General features: G+C 30.3%; 1 protein-coding gene across 1 annotated transcript in view; it reads right to left on the minus strand.

The window, feature by feature from the left end:
• Positions 1-9,686: 9,686 nt before the first annotated feature.
• Jhbp1 (Juvenile hormone binding protein 1) overlaps positions 9,687-23,716 on the minus strand; it is a 101,391-nt gene continuing 87,361 nt past the window's right edge. Inside the window, exons 3-6 of the mRNA XM_075380112.1 lie at positions 21,079-21,226; positions 12,861-12,994; positions 12,268-12,417; positions 9,687-10,011 (exon numbers count right to left, since the gene is read on the minus strand). Of these exons, the coding sequence (XP_075236227.1) occupies positions 9,860-10,011; positions 12,268-12,417; positions 12,861-12,994; positions 21,079-21,226 (584 nt within the window). The 3' untranslated portion in view covers positions 9,687-9,859. The remainder of the gene's footprint in view (positions 10,012-12,267; positions 12,418-12,860; positions 12,995-21,078; positions 21,227-23,716) is intronic.

A 23,716-nucleotide genomic window follows, 5' to 3' on the forward strand; every position in this document is an offset into this window, starting at 1 on the left:
TAGCTGTTGTTTTCAAGATCTGCTTGAAAAAAGAGACCAGTTAAATTGGATCATGAAGAAAGTGAAAGTATAGCAGAAAGATTACTAAAAGAGATGATTTCTTGCAGGCCAGAGTATCTGTCTAAGGTTCAAATCCTAGTAAAGGCAGTTAATTTTATATGGATTTGAATTCCGGATCATGGATACCGGTGTTCTTTGGTGGTTGAGTTTCAATTAACCACACATTTCAGGAATGATCGACCTGAGACTGTACAAGACTACACTTCATTTACTTTCTTATATATCATCCTCTGAAGTAATGCCTAAACGGTGGTTTCGTTGGCTAAAGAGAAAAAGAAGACTAGGTAGGGTATCTAAAGTTGATCCTGAAAAATCAAGTTGTAACCTTCAAAGGAAAATGGCTGACTTCAGTGTTGAAATTCAACATTTGAATGTGTGACAAAGTTTGCTTAAATGAGGTCAAATCATTGTAAAAGCAGTTTCTTACTGAAAATATGAAGAAAAAGAGACTACAATATCTTTACTAAAATGAATAGACAGTTATTCTTAAAATGTAATAACAATGTAATAATAACACTTCTATCAAACTAAACAATAAAACAGTGTTTTTTGTATAATTCAACACATACTTTAGATTAGAAAAAGGGCCTTAATATACTTTAATAAATTTTCAAACCCTTTAAAAAAAAATCTTCCCAACAATCTATTTAAAATACAATTCAACGATTTTTATTTTTAGACACAGTATTACTATATCAATGAGTTTAAAAAAGTTCTGAATTTTCACAAACATTTAAAATGTACATAAATACATGATCAAATAATTTTCATTAATTCCTTCTAAATTGTAATTTATTTTTGTAGCTATTTTTTTTTTTTTTTTTTTTTTTTTTTATTTATTTAGTATCTTCACTTAATTTATATTTTAAATAATTAAATGTGTATTTTTTTATGTTGCTCAGTTCAGTGTTTTATCATGGTTTCCATTGAATCATTCAATCAAATGCTAAAACAATTTCTTTACTTTTATCTGTGCAGTAGCATATGTACCCATTTGTGACATGGTCTATATAATGTATTATTATGTACTGACCAAAATAAATGAAATGTAATATTTTTTTAATAACTCTAATTCATTAATTATTTACTAACAAAATTTTCATATTTATTTATTTTGTTAATACTATCTACATTATGTTTGTAAATTTATAAGAGACTCAAGTATATTACATGTTTTTATATTATTTTCATACTTTCTTAAAATCTTATTTTACATAATATTTTTTTTCAAAATAATAATTGTAAAAACAAACACCAAACATAGTAATAGAAAAATCTAATAAACTACCAAAAGTCAGCTTTCATAGGATCCCGCATCATCAGCTGGTACATAATTCTTTAATTACAAGAAAAATAAATAAAAACTTAAAGGAAGCTGTAAAACCTAGCAATCATAAAAGTGGAATAACAAAACATTATGTATAAAAATAATTACAAAGAACTTATGTATAATTGCATAGAATAATGCATAGATAATGATTTTAAAGTGCATGTTGGTTTTTTATACAGATCTTGATGTTACACAAAAAAAAATGTAGATTTCAAAACTCCAGAAAAATGTATGGAGAGCTATCTTTTGCTTGATACCTGCCGACTGAATGAACCTATTTAGCATTATGATTTCTGTAAAAGGTGCACTGATGGCAATTAATTTTGTTCAGAATCTGCAAAGAGGAGCAGGATGATGTTGATCTTATAGGTCTCGTAACACAAAGAAAAGGTTAAGTCTTTCACATTATTTAATACCTGTTAGATAACCTAAGACGGAGTTTAGTAAAACCTCTTTTTTTTTGTCAATTCATGTCTCAAAGTTACATTCTTGTACTAATTAACTGATTTTTCATCGCATTACTTTGGTTATTTTGATATCTTCAAACAAATACACTGATTTTTATGAAATTTTTTAAAATTACCTGAAGCCATTTAATTTTGGTTACAATCAACCAAGGGTGTGGGAACATACAGTCATATCTCAAAATTTTACTGAAAGAGTAGAATAATTTATTTGTTTAATTCAATATTTTTTAGAAGGCTAATTTATATAATTTATGTTTATGTTTTTCCCTGGAGAAGTTACAGAACTCTTTGCTGCTTTTATTTTATAAATATATCAAATTCATTATATTTATAATTCATATTATTCTAAGGTCTCAAATGTTTTAAAATATTGATAATAGATTGTAATGCAACACTCAAGTTTTCATTTTGTGTATATTTTTTCTGAATTTTGTTTGTTTTATTGCCGTATTTATACTGTAGTTCATAAAGAAGTTTCTAAAGATATTAATCGTGAGAATGAAAGTGTGTGAGAATAAAGAAAAATATAAACGACTGATAAATGTAAAAAGAGAAAATCAAGAAAGAACAAAAATGGAAAGAATTTTTGGAATACAGTAGAAAGATCAAAATTAAGAGTATTCTGGGAAATAAAATAAAACGTTACTTTAGAGAATAAAATAATGATAGATATTATTTTGAAACCATTATGGTAGAATAGAACGGCTAGTTTTATATAAGGACAACTCTTAGTTCTGTATAAATTGCTGCCAAGGACCAACAAATATTTGATAATTGTTATCAGGACGTGCCGTAACTATATTCCTTTTTACAATAAAAGTGTAGCAGTATTCTGTTCTGCAGTTAAGTTCAAGAAGCTATTTTGTGAGTTCATTGTAATCAGGAGAGAAGGTGGTATTTTTCATTGTTAAAAGTATAAGCTAGTTTCCTTTTGTAAATAGCAGAAGTAAGTTCATTGTATAAAGTTTATTATTGATTTTGTAGTTGTTAACTCACTGTCATAATCACTTATTACATTTTCATTCATTCCATTAATTATTGTAAATTTTATAATAGAACCAGAATTATCGTTTGTGATGTATAAATTATATAACATTTTATGTTTTCTTCAAAAATGAAGTATCTATAACAAATTCAGTTAGCTTATAGAGTTCATCTAAATAGACTGTGTGTACGAGTGTTCAGGCGGTCGATTCACAAGCATCTCTTGTAAATCCTTATGCATATAAAAGCAACTATGTGACGTTAATATTCAGTAACCACGCGCGATTATATTTTACAAAAATTATACATACATTTTAAATTTAAATAAATAAAGACATGTTAAATGATCAATAAATATTTCTTACCTTGTTTTACACATCCATGATTATTTTATTCATTAAAATTGTTTATTGTAAGGTAGTTTCCTTGAGTTTTTTAAGAGTTATGAATTAGTCAATTGTCCACTAACAGTTGAAGTTCACTAATATTTTATATTAGATTAAATTTCTATCATAATAAACAAATAATAAATTCAATTCAGTTTTCATCGTCTGACTACAAGAAATGCATAATGCTGTCAGTACAATGAGAGGCTCAATTTTATTTTCCAATTCCCAATAACTTAGTTCAACAGTATCCATTTTTACGTTTTATACAATTTTTCCATTACTGCTAGTCCGTTTTATCAATGGCTTTTAAGCATAGATTTTTAACATCAGATATTTTAAAAGTAGTATTTTCTGAGACTATGTAACTTTTGATTTGTTCCCAGTGTTTACGCCAATTGCTAAAGCAGTTATAAGTCAATTCAACTTGTTTAATATTTGACTTATTTTCATCTAAAATTTAACAGTATTTCGATGTAATGAATATTCTAAATATAAATTTTTCAATTATAAATAAGAAATTTTTCATACACTGAAATTTATGCATTCCATTCAACATACATATAATTATATGCTCAGCTGATTTTTATTTATGCCTTTTGTATTGATTATTTATTAAGATTTAACTCTGTATTATTTCATGTTTATAATGTTTAAAAAAAAAGAAAAAGTAAACAAGTTGCGTGAACTCAGCTCCTGGTGGTTCACTCGGCTCCATCTACACTATTTAAGCAGGCTCCCCGCTAGAGTCAGTGAGTCTCTCACAGTCTATCTCTGAGCATCGTCTCGCTCAGTCTCTCTCTGAACATCATTCGAAGAGTCATTAGTGCTTAGTCAAAATTTACACTTCATGCAGTTAACAAGTAAATTACACATATTCTTCAACAATGAATCTTTGTTACGTATATAAAATCCACGATTGTGAGATTATATTTTGTGCAAGTGAATATCAAGATGTCAATGTTTTTCATTCTACAGTAATCGTCTGTTAAACTTTTTATTATGACAGTCCAGATTACATTCTGTGCCAGTGAGTATCAAGATATTGTTTTTCATTAACAAAAAACAGTAATCGTCAAATAAGGTAATCCTCTGTTAAATAATAAGATATTATCATTATACTCTGTATTGTTATTATATACTGTGTATGTAAAAGAAATATTTAAGATAATAAGTTTACCTTTACTTAAGGATTGTTGTATATAAATATCACACAACGAGATTTTGTGCAAAGCATTTGTCTTAACAATATGTAATAATGTATTTATGCATTTTTTTGTTTTTATGAATATGGTTATATAATTTTGATTTTCATTCTGTTAAAAATAAAGTCCAATTTTCTTTTGGCAAAAACGAGCTATGTGTAAATTTTATTTTTGCAACTTTCCTCAACACCCAGATTAACTCAATAGGGTTGAGCTGACAATGATAAGGAGGAAATCGAAGCACGATTTTACCACTGGATCTTACTAACTCAACAATTTTATACACAATAAAATTACTTTTAATAGGCAAAACCCTTTGCAATAATTGGACCTTAAGTTCACCCTCTTCAAAATTCACTTTTGAACTAACCCACATTTTGATACCATTCTTTTTCCAAGACGGCTGGAATTTTTTCCTCAAAAGACATGCCTATTTATCTCTTTACTAGCTCCCAGTCGCAACTTCGCTCGCGCTATATGGTTACTTGCGTTTCCCGTGCTAGTCAATTTTATATTTATTAGTCAAGTAAACGGAGGCAGGTGCAGTCAGTCACACATACAGCAACGGTGGCATATCGCATTTCCCATTCCTCAGTTATTTCAGTCGAACAGGATTGGGCTGTGTGTATTCGGTCGCTTTCCAATCTTGACTGTCTTTTGTCTTCAGTCTCTGCTGCACGAACAGTTTTCATCATACGTGCTTTTTTGTATTTCTCCCGATTGAAGAATGTCTTTTAGGCGTGGTATGATGTTTTGAAAAAGATCACAGAATTTAAAAGATTGCAGTTAAATACTTTACACACTTTAAATTAGTAACACACACATGATAAACAAAAGTAGCTATTTATTTATGTTTTTAAACAGCTGTAAAAAATTGTAAATGAATGAATAGTAAAAATTACATATGCGTGTACGCTAAATCGATTGAAACTTAGGAATAACTGTACGTTAAAACCTCAGCCCTTTTCAAAATTAATCGATTCAAAAAAATGTTAGCTAAAAATTAAATTTTTCTTGAAAATCAAAGTCATTTTGAAAATTAAATAAGCTTTAAGAAAGAAATAAAGTGTTTTAAATTTTGTTATGTTAGAGGTCCAAAAAATTAGCCTATATTCACCGCAGGGCTTCAAAGTGTAGGTGTGCAAAGTTTTAGACAAATCTGTCTGGTAGATCTTGAGTTAAGTTGGAACAGACAGACAGACAAACAAACATTGATTTATATATATATATATATATATATAGATGATAGTCCCAATTAGATTCAAAGATCCAGAAACCACCATTGAAAAACCCAGTATCACTACTGTTGTATATGGATATGGCTGTGTTGTGAATCGGCACTGATACATGAGATGTGACTCAGCAGAATCATAACCAACTAACTCACATAAATGCAATATTTGTTTATTTCTCACTCTATAAGCTAACTGAATACAGTATAGACCGTTTATTAAAACTCAGAAGTATCCTGGGGAGCAACTTGGGCCCAGTAATTTTTTATATTAAGACTTCTAAATGTTTATTGTTTAGTAATGACGTGAAAATTAACAAACCAGTTAATTGTTGTGAAGATTATAGGTCGCTTCAAATTGATATTGATTAGGTAGCTGTATAGATTTTGATTAATAAATTAGAATTAAATACAATGAATGTAAAGTATTAGTTTTCACTTGTAAACCACGATATAATAAGTACAGATTTATAATAAATAATAAACAACTTGAAGAAGCCTCAGAGATAAAAGACATCAAACTACTTCTTGATCCACTGGCTTAGGTAAAATAATCATTTATCAAGTACTGAAAGTTTAATAAGAAATATTAGTTTTGTGATGAGAAATACAAAAGTGTCTGTGACAAAAATAATGATGTAATAATAAAGAAATATATATGCTAGTCAGAAGAATATTAAAATACGAACCAATGATATGGAATCCTTATCAACAGAAATATACTCATGAAAAGATTATACAAAATAAGTTTATATGATATCTGTACCTTAAAAAATGTAGCAACCCTGTCCTTTGGTTTCTATTCAACAGAATGTTTGAAGAATATTTTCTCCATCAATTTGTTGTTGATTAGTTGGAAAATATTGCACGAGGATAATTATGAACATTTTTATAATCATATCAACATTCCTAGTGTAATTAATTGAATAAAATCTAAAAATCCCTATAACTATTTTTTATACTAATTTGTTGTTTTATGTACCCCAGTCAAAATGGTAAAATTTAATAATTATTTTTTTTGGTACATCAGTTGCGGATGTTTAATGAAATAAATGAGGACTAGATTTATTTGTAAAATTTATAAATGACTATTATAATACAAATCTTTAAATCTTTTGTTTAAGTAATCATACATCAAATGTGGCAAAATGTGGAGTTATGTCTAAATAGAAAATGTAATTCTCTTGTATTTGGAGCTCTACATATCCTTAAAATGCATCCATGAAGTTGTAATTACCTGCTAATTTTTTTTCCAGGAAAAAGGAACCAATAACTCTGTCTTATCTGATTTTGCTAGTAGATTAACTTTTGGGAAAATCTATCATTATGTTGATGTTCAATAATGACATATAGAGGAGGTTCAGCAATCAATATGCAAACATTATGCTGATGTTTGAAGCATGGAATAATATAGCTTCATCAATTAAAATAAATTTGTTTAGAAACTCCTTGTTTTGATCTAATCATTTAACTTTGTTCTGTGGATAAATCTTATAACAACTGAATTTTATAACCAGTAAAAATCATAGTGTTTTTTCTAAAAAAAAGCCATTATAAAGAATTGTTTTTTGTACACCTTATTCTACACAATACCTCAGAGCATTGAGTTTTTTTGGCTAAGAAAATAACTTGTTCAAATGGCTTTGACAATTTTTGGATTAACTACTTCAGTAGACTACCTACTGTTTCTCTGGGTTGTTTGTCTATCAGTGAATGTTATCATCAGGTGGTTCTTCATTGAACACATGATGGTACACACCTAACAAGCTTAATCAATTTAAACTTAGCAATCATAAAACAAACTGAACCTTCCTGTACATCATAATCAAGGTGGCTAATCAACTTCATGTGGTTATTGACCTTATAACACAGCACACATGGGCTGGTATTAGAATTTGTTTAAATATCAAAAACTTAGAAAGTTTTTCTTCTTTTTTGACATATATGTCAAAAAACTATTTCACGGTTTGTTCCAAAACTTTGATTGTTGAAATCCCACCATAATTTTACAGAAACATTGTATTTAACTTAAATACATTGCAGATAAGTTTTCTTACTTCTACAGGTCGTGAATATAAACACCTTTTAATTTATTTAAGTATTCACTTGTATTTAGTTTATATAATTCTGGTTTAAAATAATAAGATATAAACAATATTATTCTGGTGTGGGTTAACATGAATGAGAGTACTCATTACTACAGTTAGTCACACTTGGCAACACTGTAGCCATGGTCAATGAAAACGTTCTTTGTGTCTTTGAACATAAGCATGTTTTTCCTTTATTTCAGTTGCCTTACTAAAGCAAAACATGTTATCAAATATTGTATTAATTCATTTTAAATAATAATGAAGGTAAAGAAACCTTGTCCCATCTTTGTACATTGTACAGATCCAAAGATAGTATAGTTTTATGAATCGAATGAAAACTTAAAAACTCAAAGTTAAAGTTACCAATCTGAAATTTTGTAGATTATAAGGTTTAAATAATATACTAATGAGTAATGATGATAAAATCTGATCTTGTATAAAAATCTGAATATGATTTAACAGTGGTTTATTTTTTAGCTACTAGTGATCGGTCAAGGCATGAAAAAAAGGTATCTTTTTGTTCTTATATGATAATATATTTATAAAAACCTAGTAATAAATAAAGTTTTAATTGCATCAAACACAACAGAAAATTACAAAGTTTATTTGAAACTTAAAATTTTTATTTGAGAAGAAAACTGGGATATGTCCATTTAGGTTAGGAAATTTTTAAACTGTTACAATTTCACTAAATTCAATTCCATGTCATTTACTATTAGTTTATTTATTACAATCATGACAAGTAATGAATAAAATTAAACAAAGTAAAGACTGTTATCTACTGTTTTACATTTTATTTAGTTTATAAATATAGAAGTATTTAATAAAATAAGATTTTTGCAAACAAAATTGGTCTCAAAATATCATTTCAAAAGACAGAAATTATGCCCCAGAATCAAACACGATTAAAAGAAGTAAACATAAATGGTAATAAAATCAAACAGTAACACAATTAAAATACCTTGGAGAAATAATAATAAACAACCTAAATGAAAAAACCTCAGTCCACGTAAGAAGAAACAAACCAGCTAAAGCTCAAAAACTAACCTAGTACAAAATTCTTACAAAAAAAATGCCTATCACTAAACACAAAAATAAGACTCTACAACACAGTCATAAAAACGGAAGCCACTTATGCAATAGAAATACTCTTCCACCTGAACAATCAGAGGCAGACAAACTTCAAAAAAATTGAAAGAAGAGTTGGAAGAACCTACATCAATCAAAAGTACCAGAAAAATGGGCAGTGTTGGATTGTGCCCAACAAAGTCATGTACAGAGTTAGAAGAGATTACTGATACCGTGCATAAGAGGAGATTAGGATTCTTTGGATGTATCATGAGGATGCAAGATTCAAGTCTTCTGAAACAGCTAGTACAGCACAATCCCGACAAAAAACACCAAGACAGGACGCAGATGGATCGGAGAAATAAGAGAGGATCTGAAGAGAATTGGTCTTATACCACAAGATAAGATAAAACTAAACAAGAAAATCAAGATCAAAAACACTTGCTTCATAACAACAGAAAAAACTCATCAACACTAGGAAAAGGCACAAAGATCGGAATGTATAAAAAGTACTGGGAGGACTGCAAGGCCCAAACAGTCCCATCAAAGAAACTTTGATAATGGACTGACTAAAGTGATCCTATGCGGTCATAAAAGATAGTAATAATAAAATAAAATAAATTTTTTTGAACCCATGGGCCATAAAATCTTTGACATGGCCATTCGTTGGACATCCATGAGTTCAAAATTAATTCAATTACTACAAAATCTGAGAGATGGCTTTTGTTTTTATCTAAAAACCTGAATGGATATTATTTGCGCAGCAGAATGTCATTACATTTTTTTAATTTTTTTATTAATTATGCATAATGTTCATGGGGAAATTCATAAAAAATGAAACCTAATTTTTTTTTTTTTTTTTTATTATACTATTGTCTAACAGTCATTACTTAAATTCTAAAAATTATTTTGAAATATTAAATTGACAAAGTTATCTATTTTTACAAAAATAGAAAAATCAAATTTTGATTAATAATGATTCAAGTCAATTATTATTACAATGAATTCTTATGTTTTATTCATTAGCGTTTAAAATAATTATGCTGTTAAGAACTGTTCGACTGGAACATGATTTAATAAAGTGTTTGCGACTTTTTTAAATACAGCAGCTAATTTTGTACGAAGTTGCGGCATCATAACTTTCAATACTTCATCACCATTTTCGCGAAGGAACAGGTTTGTTGCTTCAACTGTAACAAGAAAACATAAACAAATATTTTATTCAAAACATAAGTCATAGATTATAAACATCATGTTAGAAATAATATAATATTTCAGGTGTTCTGCATGTAATAAGCATGATTAATAATTATCCATGTAAAAATTACATTTTTCGAATAAGAAAGGTATTATAAAGTATAACAATCCAGAAAAATAAAAATTATTGTAAATGTTTATGTCCTAGCAAATTCATTAAGATTTTGGAATCTAAAATGTAATTATTATCAGATTTACCTCTGACTGTACTGTATTAATTACGTACTTGGGATTTATAAATTAAGCTGCAGACAAAGAATTGCTTGCTTCACTTTTAAAAGACTTTTATTTCAAATATGCCATAAAGTTTTTAAATATTAATGATTTAATTATACAATAAATTGCTAAAAAAAGAAATGTCTCTGACTCAACAGCTACCTCAAATAACATTTTTTAATATCAACCACGATTTAAAAAACCGTTAAGTATAAGGAATTAAAAAAAAATTTTAGTTCTTAAGTCAAATCCCATGGGCCCTCCTGTTTAAAAAAAAAATTTATCTATATAATACTAGATACAGTTGGATTTTCAATTTTGAAAATTGGTGTTAAAAAATTCATATTTCAATTACAAGTCCCATCTTTCCTCCTAGTTTTGTGGATCTTAAAAGCTTTTTATCGGCAGAATTATTTACCTCAATAAGTTGGCCTGATTTGGTACAATCTTAATCAATGAGGCTAAAATAATTACAGTTTATTAAAACAATATAGATACTGTGAAGCCACCCTCATCTAAAGGATTGAAAATCGGCTGAAACTGGGTTATATAAGCCAAATTTCAACTTTTGGGTTAACAAGTTTTGAGATAAGAGGTAAAACCTGTTTAGAAAAAAGCTGAATATCCTACATCCTTTAATCTAATAGACTTATAAATTTTAAATAACTTAATAAATACTTTAATTGTACTACAGCTTAATTTTCAGTACAAAAGTGAAAAATGATGAAAAGTTTGCGTTTTACGCATGTTTTTTAATTTTTTCTAAAATTTAACGTTATCATTACCCATACACAGAAATGTTTTGAGCTATTTCCAAAGAATTTATGTTGAACCAATCTGGAAATATTAACTAAAATGCAGGGCAAATCATGTACATATGCACATAAATAAATCTTTTGGAAATTTCTACAATTTTTTGTTTTTTGGACCCTGTTTTGAAAGGTTGACATTTGCTCAACTCCTGATACCCAGTATTTTGTTCAAGCAGTATACTTTTCCTTTATAGCTATGCTACTGCAGCAGCAATAGAGCTGTGGTTAGAAAAATAAAAATTTAATTTATATGTCACACAACACCAAATGGATATCAAACGGACAAAACTATATTATCTGGCCAGGTTACTCTAGTGGTTAAACTCATTATCGCAAAATCAGCTTATTTTCAAAGTCGAAAGTTCTAAGGTTTGAGTTCTTGTAAAGGCAGTTTTGCTTTTATATTGATTTGAATACTAAATTGTGGATACCAGTGTTCTTTGGTGCTCGAATCTCAATTAACCACATGTCTTAGGAATAGTCAGACTGAGTCTGTTGAAGACTACACATTTACCGGTAAATTTACAATTACACACCAGACTGTGCACAGATGCTTTGGCATCTTTGCAGAGTACTGTTGACATCATGTCACTGTGCTTTTACTCTCGTAACCTGGAATACATAAATAAATAAATATAATTGTAATCAGTAGGTCATGCAATATTTTTTTAGATTTCATAACAGTACATAGTGTTAAAAATAAAAACATTTATTAATATTTTTAAATTATTTACACCTTTCTTTCCATTCTAATCTCTGTGATAGAGTGGAAACATCTCTGTGTTACATCTTAAGGATCCAAGTTCAGGTAATTTTTTTATGGCAGGTAAGTAATTGTTTTACACACTACAAAATTCATTCTCATCCACTGGCAGCTGTTATAAATCATTTTTTTTATTGTTGTATAAATAAATAAATTTTACATAAAGATTAAAAAAAATCCACTGGGGTAATTTCCATTTTCCTTGGGCTTATCTCTGGATATTCAACGTAAATCGCACGTTTCACAATAAATCATAATGTCCTCAATTTCTCGGAATATATATTGGAGAAGTATCAAAAGTCTTTTAAGGACATGTATCGTATGCATATTGATCTGCTTTTAAAAAATATGCTAATATTAGGTTTAATGATCAGTAATGTAAAATAAAATATACCTACTCAACACTTTATTGTTGTTAAATATCTTTTTTACGACCATATTAGCTTCTTTTATAATTAGATCTAAATCAAGTCTCTCAACATTGTAATATGTTTTTCCATTTTTTTTTATTGATGTAGTTGAAAAACGAACGTTAGCTGTAACATCACCTAAACAAAAAAAAAAGAAGAAAAATGTATAAATAATATTAAAATTTCACATAGAAAACAAATTATATTTTAACATAAATGAAAACTGATCTGAACAAGATATGAGTTGAGGAAATTAATTCTAACAGAGCTAAACAATGAACCACATAATGATACCAAAAAACAGTTATTTTTAATAAAATATTGAAGAAATGTTGTCTTTTTAATAAATAATGATGTTACCAAAAATATGGCTAAAAATAATAGTGTCATCAAATTAGAATAAAATTATATAAATTTTGATGTGACTTGTTTTGAAATTAGTAGTTTGTATTTTATTAGGCTTCAAATTCGAGCCGATAAAATTTCTACAGCTGCAGTAGTCAGTTCTCAAGAATAAAAACTACGTAAGCAAGAATGTCATATAAAATTTTAAAAAAGATATTACAATTTTATTTACTCACTAAAATCAGCATGGAATGTTCCATTTCCACTAGCAGGCAAAATAATTAAGACACCACTGCTTGTATACTTTGCATCAATACTCATTTTTTGAAATTTTACTTTAGCTTCAAACGGCGATCCATTTTTACTTAATCTAAAAGAAAAGAAAAGATACAGAAATTATGAATTTATCACCTAAAAATTAATTGATATTTGCCTCATATAATACAATACATCAAGATTGGATATGCATAATATTCTACGGATTTATAAAAAAAAAATTTAGCAAGAAGAACAAAGGAAAACAATTGGAGAATCTTAATCAAAGCTATATATGCAAAGACTGATTAGTCCATACAAAAATAAGAAAAAAAAAGACATACATTTCCCCCTCTCAAGTCTATAATATTTAGTCTATTTTTCAAGTTTTTCAATCCTATTATTGTATGATTTATCTAAATCTTCAAAAAATACATAAATGTTTCAGCATTAATTTCATCATTTCCTGTTAGTCCCTTTTCAATAAGCCACATCTTTGTATTTTGGAAAAAAAGAGAATAGTCTGAAAGTGCTGAGTCTGGAGTCTGGGAAATAAATTTTGAACCATTCAAACAATTTTTCTCATCACAATTGCAAAAGAGTGAACCGTTGAATTATCTCAATAAAAACGAACCTTCTTTTTTGTTAAAAGTTGTTTATTTTTATTTCCTCATTTAGATAATCTAGCAAAGATACAAAATATTGTCCAATTATTGTTTTACCTTTCTCCAGAAAAATGATGAATATTATTCCCAAAAGTTGTCTTACTTACGAAACGGTTTTTGCCTTCTCTGAAGCAAGTTCCCCAACTACAACTTACTATTTTGAATGTTCCTTTTTCAGGTTGATAGTGATGTATTAAAGTTTCATCAGCAGTTATTAAGTGGTGCAAAAATTTCTCTCGATTGTATTGAAATGTTTACTTGTGTACATTTTTAATGATTATAATCAAACATTGTGTTAATGTTGAAGAAAGTTATCACATATGTAAATACGATGCATTCATTCATTTGAGTTTTCAATCTTCTGTCTTCCATTATCATATCATGGATTTTTTCTAATATCATCTGCAGTTATAATCTCAGCAGGCTGTCCAGAACAATCATTATTGTTTGTGCTCTTATGACCACTCAGAAAACAACCAAACTGCTTATAAACTATTCTAATCGATGAAGCTGACTCCCCATAATATTTATCCAGCTTGATTTTAGTTTCCTTTGCAGTTTCATCTTTCAAAAAGTAATATTTGATTATATGAAATTCTCTATCATTCATTTTTCACAAATCACAAAACACGATCGACTCAAACAATTACTAACAATACAATTATGAATGTATCTAACTAAAAGTTGTTGTATGCTCCCAGTGGAGATGCAAGAAACTAAGAAAGACCTCAACAATTTACTACAGAGTGTTCAAAAAAGAGATGCAACCTTATAGAAGAATGTTCTTCTATAAGTTTCTTCTTCTGTTGCAAGTTTAATTGAGGAAAAATGGGTTACACAATGCAGTAGAGAATATTCATTGTCTCCCGATACATCAGATGTGCCGGTTATGCTCGACCCAGAATGCCTTTACAGAAAGGTATGGTGTGGATATACCAAACAAGTCCTCCATCAAGTGGCTATATGACAAGTTCCAAGAGACAGGCAATGTGGCAGATTCAGCCAAAAATTGTTGACCAAAAGTGCTAACACCAAAAAAATTGATCAACATGCATGCTGCGTATTCTGTTAGTCCTAAGAAGTCTGTGCATTGCACAGACTTCTTAGGACTAACTAGCCACTCCATTCTGGTCAGTAGTCCCCCCTCAGCATTGCGCAAGCATTTCAAGATGGAAAAATGTGGAAAAAAATCTGGAAAATGTGTAGCTTTCTGTCAGCGGTTCATGTCATCTGTAACACCAGATCAGGAAGAACTTGACGATTAGATTTGATCTGATGAGGCACAGTTCCATTTTGATGGATACTTGAATCTACAGAATTCACACATTTGGTTTACAAAAAATCCACATCGGCTACCCAAGTCTTCTCTGCACAAACAAAAAGGTGGTTGTTTGACATAGGCGAATCTTCATGACATTCTTTCATGGCACAGTGAAAAGTTGAGCACTATATAAAGATGGTGTGGCAATTTGTAAACATTATACCTGCAGATTGGCTAGAGTGCATGTAGTTTAGCAGGACAATGCTACGGCTAATACAGCCAACATCACTATAAGTTTCTTGGATCAGTATTTTCATGGCCAAGTGATTTCGAAGTGGGTGTAGCCTTCTTGGTCTTCTGATTTATCTTCTCCTGACTCTTTCTTGAGGGATACCTTAAGGAAACCACTTACAAAACTCACCGTCACACCATTCCCAAATTGCAGCACGAAATTGAATGATGTGTCACTGCAATTCAACATGTTGTATTGAACATTACAACATGTGTATGCCATGTCGTATTCAATTATATGAATCACATAATTGAGGCCACTTTCAATAACTATTGTAATTTACTCATTTTCCTATAAGGTTGCATCATGAACATTCAATATAAATGTCACCTCCTATTTTTTGTATGGATTTAGCAAAAATTCCTTGTAACAAAATAAAAAATGAATGCGGTGAATGTTCACAATGAAGTGTAAAATATTTATTCAAAATGATTTTTCACTTTTTGTTTGTTTTAATGTTAATACTCTTGCAGATGTCTTACCTTCATAAAAATTATTAATGCTGAAGTAAATTTAAAAAAATAGTTAATTCCAAAAAAAAAAATGTTCTAATGAAAGAGAAATTTCTGCTAAACTAATAAACATGGAAGAAAAACAAAGGAAAATTGAAAAAAGTTAATTATATTTCATTGCAAGAATGTAATTTTCTAAATTAACTATATATAAAAATAATACTTTATTTAGATGAGATAAATTTTTTTCATTTGTTTTCCTTTTTAAAGAAATAATTAAAAAATCTTAATTATGCAGTTATGTTATGTTACTCCTTTACTGTTTCAATTATTGTATAAAAATCAAATATTGCCCTATTACTGTAATCTGTTGATAGATAGTGAAACTAAAATTTTTATACTATATCTGAATATTTTTTTATTTTTACATATTGAGACTGGTAGAGAAACATCTTGAACTGAAAGTGTGAGAAAACAAAGAATGTACACCGACAAATAAATTAAAAAAAGAGAAAAAATTCAAAACAACATTAAGAAGAACAATGGAAAGAAGGTTTGGACAATAGATACTTTGAAACATTATACTTGAATGAACAAGGGAATGATCTGACTTTAGGAAAAACCCTAGGTTGGGGAATATAAATTTTGCTGACTCCAACAAGTAAGCTAGTGCGTGTGATAATAGTCAAGCATATGAATGAAGAATGGTTTATGAGTATATTCTGATTTGTGACAAAAAGTGGGACAGTGTCCGTTCTTCGGTAAAGTATAGAAAGCTGTTGTGAATCATTGTGAACAAGGAAACAATGTGTCGTCTTTCATTCATAAAAGTATAAGCTAGTTTCCATTTGTATGTAGTAGAAATAAATTTTATATCTGATTTTATAATAGTGATCTCACTGCAATACTAATTTCTTAATTTTATATAAATTGTTAATTGTTACTTGTATTGTAAATTTCATAGTAAAATCGAAATTGATGTTTGTGAGATTTACTTATTTTTTAAATAGTTAAGTACTAACGGGTAAATAAATTGTATATTTGTACAAAATTTGACGCTTACAATCTCTCAATATTCTTTGTGATGATGTAATATCAGCAACACACTGACAAATAGTTATTGTGAAGGATGATAATGAATTTTGTAATACATGAAAAATGTTATGGTTGACTGGGAATTAAACTTGGATTCACCAGATGAAAGTAAAAGATGTTACTAATCCGATAAAAGGTATTAATAAAGTATAGGAATATTTAAATAACCATTAAATATAAAAAAATGAAATTTAACAAATATTAAGGAAATCTATTTTTTGCTACAAGGCCACAACTTGGAGTGTATATTATGCTACTTCGCTGCGAAAAACATTAAATTGATACAGTTTTGGTTTGAGTCATTGTAACCTAATGTTTTATATGTCAAAATGTTTAATCTTCAATTAATTTTAAAATAATATTTAACAATGCCATCCTTTATATTTAAAATCTTTTAGTTCCCCCTTTATGGTTGCTTAAGGATGTAAGAGTCTCATACTGAAAAAAATAGTTTGTTTCGTTATATGAGCATTTGCTAAATTAAATTTTTATATGTTTAACAGTTAAAAAATTATTTAAGAGTTGCCATACTTTAACAGTCTGCATATATAAATATATTTTTTAATGATTTAAATTAAATTTATAATTTCCCTAAATCTGTAAATCAAATCTAAATCTAATATTTTTTCTTCAGCAGATAAAATAGAAAGAATAAAGAATATAAAAATTCTACATACCAATATGTATTTATTATTCGCTGAATGAATCATTTTCAAATATAGCCCGCTGGGCTGGTCTAGCGGTTAACTCATCATTGCAAATCAGTTATTTACTATATTAATCATTTTATCAGTTATTATTTACCTGATTTTTGAAGTCTGAGATACTGACGTTCAAATCCTAGTAAAAGTTATAATAGTTGCTTTTATACAGATTTTATTACTAGATGATGGATACTGGCGTACTTTGGTGGGTGAGGTTCAATTAACCACAAGTTTCAGGAATGGCTGGTCTCTCTCTCTTTCTCTCTCTCTCTCTCTGTCTTTTTTTTTCTATTTATCCTCTGGAAACACCATAATGTATTACTTCAGAGGATGATATGATGAATGTAAATGAAGTGGGTTGTATTGTATAGTCTCAAGTCGACCGTTCCTGAGACTGTGTGGTCAATTGAAACCCAACCACCAAAGAAAACCAGTATCGACAATATAGTATTCAAATACTTATAAAAGTAACTGTCTTTACTAAAAGTTAAACCTTATAACTCCCAACTATGAATCAGCTGATTTGCGATTATGAGTTCACCACTAGGCCAACCTGGTGGTTTTAGCAATGTACTACATGTACTACATGTACATGTACACACTTTATTTATCTGTCATACCTATCATCCTGGTCTCATTAGGCCATGGCGGTGGGGGGTTGCTTATTGTTCACTATTTTGACAGATTGTAGCATACACATTAGGGAAAGAAAATAGAAAATATGTTGATGTTAAAAATAAATAATAATAAATTTAAATTCAATACAAATAAAAAAATACCTTAATAAAAAAAATAATTAACGGATAAATAAAATTTTAAAATCACATCTGGATTACCAAAATAAAAGATTTATTTCAAATTTATTATTAAAAATTTCATTACTTATAATTAAAATTGTTACTGAAGAAACAGTTTCATTATTTACCAACAGATAGCAGTACTGAGCAGTACAACATTTTATTTTAATAACCGTATGTCATAAACATCCATAACTAAAAAACTGATACTGAACAGATTATTTATTCCTTGACAGTATTCAAAAGAGATCGCTAAAATGGAAAGACTTAATCTTAACAAAAATAATAAATTATAAAATAGGATAATAAATAAATCTTTAAATATGATATATAAATATACAACGGGCTATTCAAAAAGGACTTCACAACTTTAAAAACATATAAAAATTTACCGAGAAAACTTTCAGGTTCGATTGAAGTCGCATTTCATAGAAAAACACATAAAGTTTGGTTTCCAACAATCACTTTGGTTAATACGAAATAATACCACCTTAAGTCGATTTCATTCCAGACTGTAACCAGTAACTCGGGCGTTATCTATGCAGCTGTGGCGTTAATTCGAAGTCATGAGGAGCGAGGTGGTTGTGCAAATGAACCTTCACGAGCGATCCACCGACCTGGGAATCAAGTATCAAAAAAAATCTCGGAATTCTTGACGGCAGCGAAGTGGTGCCCCGTCTTGCTGGTAGTAATGATGTCCATTTTTTGTTATCATCATCTACCGTAGGAATTAGAAAATTCTGAATCCTGTACAGATAAACGATATCATTTTCGGGGTTTTCTTGGAAGAAGAATGGGCCGTACAGTCTTTGTTTCCTTAGGGCACAAAAAAATTGACCTTAGGGGTATTACGAACGTGCTGCAAAATTTCATAAGTGTTTTAGTTATTCCATATTCGGCAGTTATGGATATTCACCACGCCATTGATGTGAAACTTTAAGTCATCACTAAAAATTACGCTGTCTTTAAGTGTACCGTTGTCTGCAATTCCACACAAAACTGCAACCGAGCAACTTTGTAATCAATCATCTGTAATATGTTGAATTATGCTTAATTTGTATGGCTTCAAGTGCAATCGTTTACGTAATATGCGCTAAACAGTTGCTTGTGGAATGCCAGTCTCACTTGACGCCAAGTCGAGTTGATTTCTTCGGAATATCTGCAAAGCTTTCTCAAAGTTATCTCACAACAGTTTCAGGGACGCGTTAACCCACCGGGTCGGTCTAGTGATGAACACGTCTTCCAAAATCAGCCGATTTGGAAGTCGAGAGTTCCAGCGTTCAAGTCCTAGTAAAGGCAGTTACTTTTACACGGATTTGAATACTAGATCGTGGATACCGGTGTTCTTTGGCGGTCGGGTTTCAATTAACCAAACGTCTCAGGAACGGTCGAATCGAGACTGTACAAGACTACTTCATTTACACTTATACATATCATCCTCTGAAGTATTATCTAAACGATAGTTACCGGAGGCTAAACAGGAAAAAGAAAAGAAAAAAAGCTTCAGGGACGCGTGGGCGTCTTAGTGATTTTGTATATTTCACAGAACAACCTGTCTCAAAGAAGGTTAAGTACCAAGAGTAAATCGTACGACTACTAGAAAGCTCTCTACTGTATTCTCTGCAAAAATTACATTCAACTGCAGTTTCTGGCTGCAAATCGTGAAATCAAAACACAGCGAACACATTTCGCACCAGTAAATGTATCCATTTTTAACAACACTAATGACAGCACTGGTGGCTGAATTCAAAACTAATGAATTATACGAGGAAAAACTTGATGTGTTTTGCTATAAAATGAGACCTCAACCGAATCTATAAGTTATCTAAATAAATTTTTATATACTTTTAAAGTTATGAAGTCCTTTTTGAATCACCGATATATATATATATATATATAAACATACATACACATCATGTCAGGAATTAGTAAGATATGCTACTACACAAACATTAAATTAACTACCCCTGCATTTACCTGGATGGATCAAGGAAAACCACGGTAAAATCTTGATTAGAGCAGCAGAATCATAAAATAAAAAAATTCGGTAAAGGATTAAAAAACCTTTCCGGCAAAGTCCTTTACGTTCAACAAAATTTTAAAATGTTAATAATACAATAGAATTAAATCGTTAAATAAATTTTTTTTCCAAGTTTGAATAAAAATTGTAAATAATATTATTATTTAGCTTCAACAAATGTAAAAACCAAACAATATTTAACGTCGTAACGTAATAATTTTTTGAATTAAATAAATGAAAATAAAAATTGTGATGTTATAATTATTATTATTATTATTAATGAAAATAGCTTTCTTATTGACTTACAGGAAACAGGAAGCAGATTTGAGCCTAACGATTGCAAAAAAAATCAAAATATTCAGTAAACAAAATTTGGATTCGATTTGTCCCTCCTTAAAATCAAATGACATTTTTTTCTTTTAAAATTATGCAGTACTAAAAATATACGCATGCGCACATAGATAGGAATTTGCACGCGAGGCTACGAGGGAGAGTGAGCACTGTCGCTCCCGCAGTGCCCCGACCCTGGCTGTGCTGGTTGAAGGTAGTTATTTTTTTTACCCCGCGTGTGTATGGAAATTGTTCGTTTCCTTTTCTAGTTAAGTCGGTGGAAGGAATATGAAAGCGAGTTAGTTGTTTTAGTTGTATTTTCTGTAGTGATCAGAAGATGGCGGAAAGAAAGGACACTTTGATTACCAAATCTGTCCAAAAACACACAGGAAGAGCGAAAAGAAGGTAATTAGTAAAAACTAATTATTTGATTCTGTGTACATAGAAATTTAAATTAAGCACAACTGGACTACAGTGTTTTTAAGCGGAGATTTTTTTTATAGTACATAATTTTCATAGTATTAATATACTACAATAAACTATGCTAATGGTTATCATAAAAAAATAATAAACACTCTCTTACTTGAGTTTAGATATCGTATAATTACTAGCTCCATATATATCTACATCTCTCAGAGTTATTTTATATCCATTGGGACCAGTAGTTAACGCCAATGAAAGTGAATCGATCCTGAACGGTTCCACTGGAGGCATCTCTATTTCTGGGATACCTGAAGAAAAAATAAAAAATAAAAACATATTTATTAATCTTTCAGAATTAAATAAAATCAACGCTATTATAAAAAGAGATAAATGTCTTTTACGTTTGTTTCGATAACCTTGAAAACTACTGTAGAACTGAAAACGCTTCGTTAACGAGTTACGTTTTAGTGAAAAAGTTTGCCCCAAATTTCATCTTCTCCTGTGAAATGAAACAATACAAATATTTTTGGGAGGCAAAAATGTAAACTAATTTGGCGGTTTAATATGAAATTCGATCTGAAGAATTGAAAAAAATGAGTCCGAGAACTGTAACTTCAGTAGTTTTTAGGAAACCGGCGACAAACGTAAAAAACGGGAGTCGGAGAACGCGCTTTTTTATGTTTGATTTGTAGTAAATTTCTTGATTTGCAAATAAACAGATAAAAACGTTTAATAAAACTTGTAGGAAATTTAATTTTAAACAGAATAGTACGAAGGTAAGTCAATTATTATCCGCAATTTAGTTATATTTTTGTTTATGTTGGTAGTACTGTCGTGCTGCGTAGATGACGCATGCGTGGTTTAATTTTTATGTCTGTGCAGGTTTGATGCTGCTAGGTTAGTTTCATTAACCCACCGAATTGGTGGGATCGAATTGGAGCGGTGAACGCGTCTTCTCAAATCAGCTGATTTGGAAGTCGAGAGTTCTAGCATTCAAGTCCTATTAAAATCAGTTATTTTTACACGGATTTGAATACTAGATCGTGGATACCGGTGTTCTTTAGCGGTCGGGTTTTAATTAACCACACATTTCAGGAACGGTCGAACTGAGAATGTACGAGACTACACTTCATTTACACTCGTACATATCATCCTCTGAAGTATTATCTGAAAGGTAGTTACCGGAGGCTAAACAGGAAAAAGAAAGGTTAGTTCCATTATCGCTGCCCTGCCGTTAATCACGGCTGCTCCGCTTTCTGTTAGCACCTAACAAGATCCAATCGGTGATCCGTTTTTTGAGATCGGATGGTGTATCAGGGGCCGAAATTCATCGAAGATTTTCGGTACAATATGGAAACTGTGTGTTGCCGCAACGGAGTGTCTACGAACGGATTACAAAATTCAAAAACGGTCGCACAAGTGTTACGCACGACCAAGGAGACGGACGACCGTTTACCGCCACAAATGAGGAAAACATTGAGCGTGCACGTGACATAGTTTTCTTAGACGGACGAGGAACTATCGATGAAATGGCACATCGTCTGCAAATTAGTCACGGTTATGCCAATAAAATCGTCCACAACAGACTTGGCTTTCATAAAGTCTGTGCAAGACGATCCCAAAACAACTCCCACAGTCGCATAAACAAACACGCTTGGACATCTGCCAAAAACATTTGGATCTCTACGTTAACAAACGGAACATCTTCTTAGACAGAAACCGGTGACGAAACACGAATCCATTATTACGAGTCGGAGAGTGAAAGGCAGAGTACGGAATGGAAACGTCCAAATTCGCCGTGCAAAAAAAAAGTTCAAGACCCAACCATCCGCAGGAAAACTGACGCTTACGGTTTTTTGGGACTCACAAGGCCCAATACTGGAACATTATGAGGAAAGGAGCACGACAATAAACAGTGCGCGTTACTGTGAGACGCTTACCGCCGACCTGAAGCCTGCAATTCAAAGGAAACGCCGAGGACTGCTGTCGAAAGGTGTTGTGTTGTTGCACGACAATGCCCGTCCACATACTGCTGCCCGCACTGCTGAAACGCTCCAAGAACTCGACTTTGAAGTACCGGCTCGTCCTCCGTATAATCCTGATCTTGCCCCTTCTGACTACCGCTTGTTTGGACCACCCAAAGAGGCATTAAGGGGCCGTCGATTTACCTCGCACAAAACACTGAAAGAAGCGGTACATTCCTGGCTCGCAGCTCGAACGAAAACCTTCTTTTATGAGGGCATCAGGAAGCTTGTGCAACGATGGACCAAGTACGTTGAAATGCATCATGTTGAAAAATGATGTACATGTAAGTTTCCTATTTGTATTGCAATAAAATTTATAATTACATTGGGGATAACAATTGACTTACCCTCGTATTTTTGTGGTGTGCGTATCAACATTTTATATTAGTTTATATATTAATATTGTTTCACGTCGCTCAAGTAGTGATATAGTGTATGTGAGAACGTGTCGGATCCATAACCATGGATACATCGGTTCGAATCCGACATCATATACATTTATTTTTTTAATATATTTTTTTAAAATTTAAATAAATCGATTTATTAATAATTATTAACCTCTGATTGTAATAGCATTTTTACAATAAATAATAATTCAATAATAACAATAAAAAAATATTTATATACATACATAAATATCAGAAGTTATTAATGAAATAAAATTTTTAGTACTTTTCATTTTTTTTTAAATGTGTGTATGTAATTTAATAGGCGTACAAGGGAGTCATGTGGTGTCCACATCAGATTTTCTCTTTACATGTATTTGTTGAACCC

This window comes from Lycorma delicatula, chromosome 12, assembly GCF_047948215.1.
Source record: "Lycorma delicatula isolate Av1 chromosome 12, ASM4794821v1, whole genome shotgun sequence".
NCBI lineage: Eukaryota > Metazoa > Arthropoda > Insecta > Hemiptera > Fulgoridae > Lycorma > Lycorma delicatula.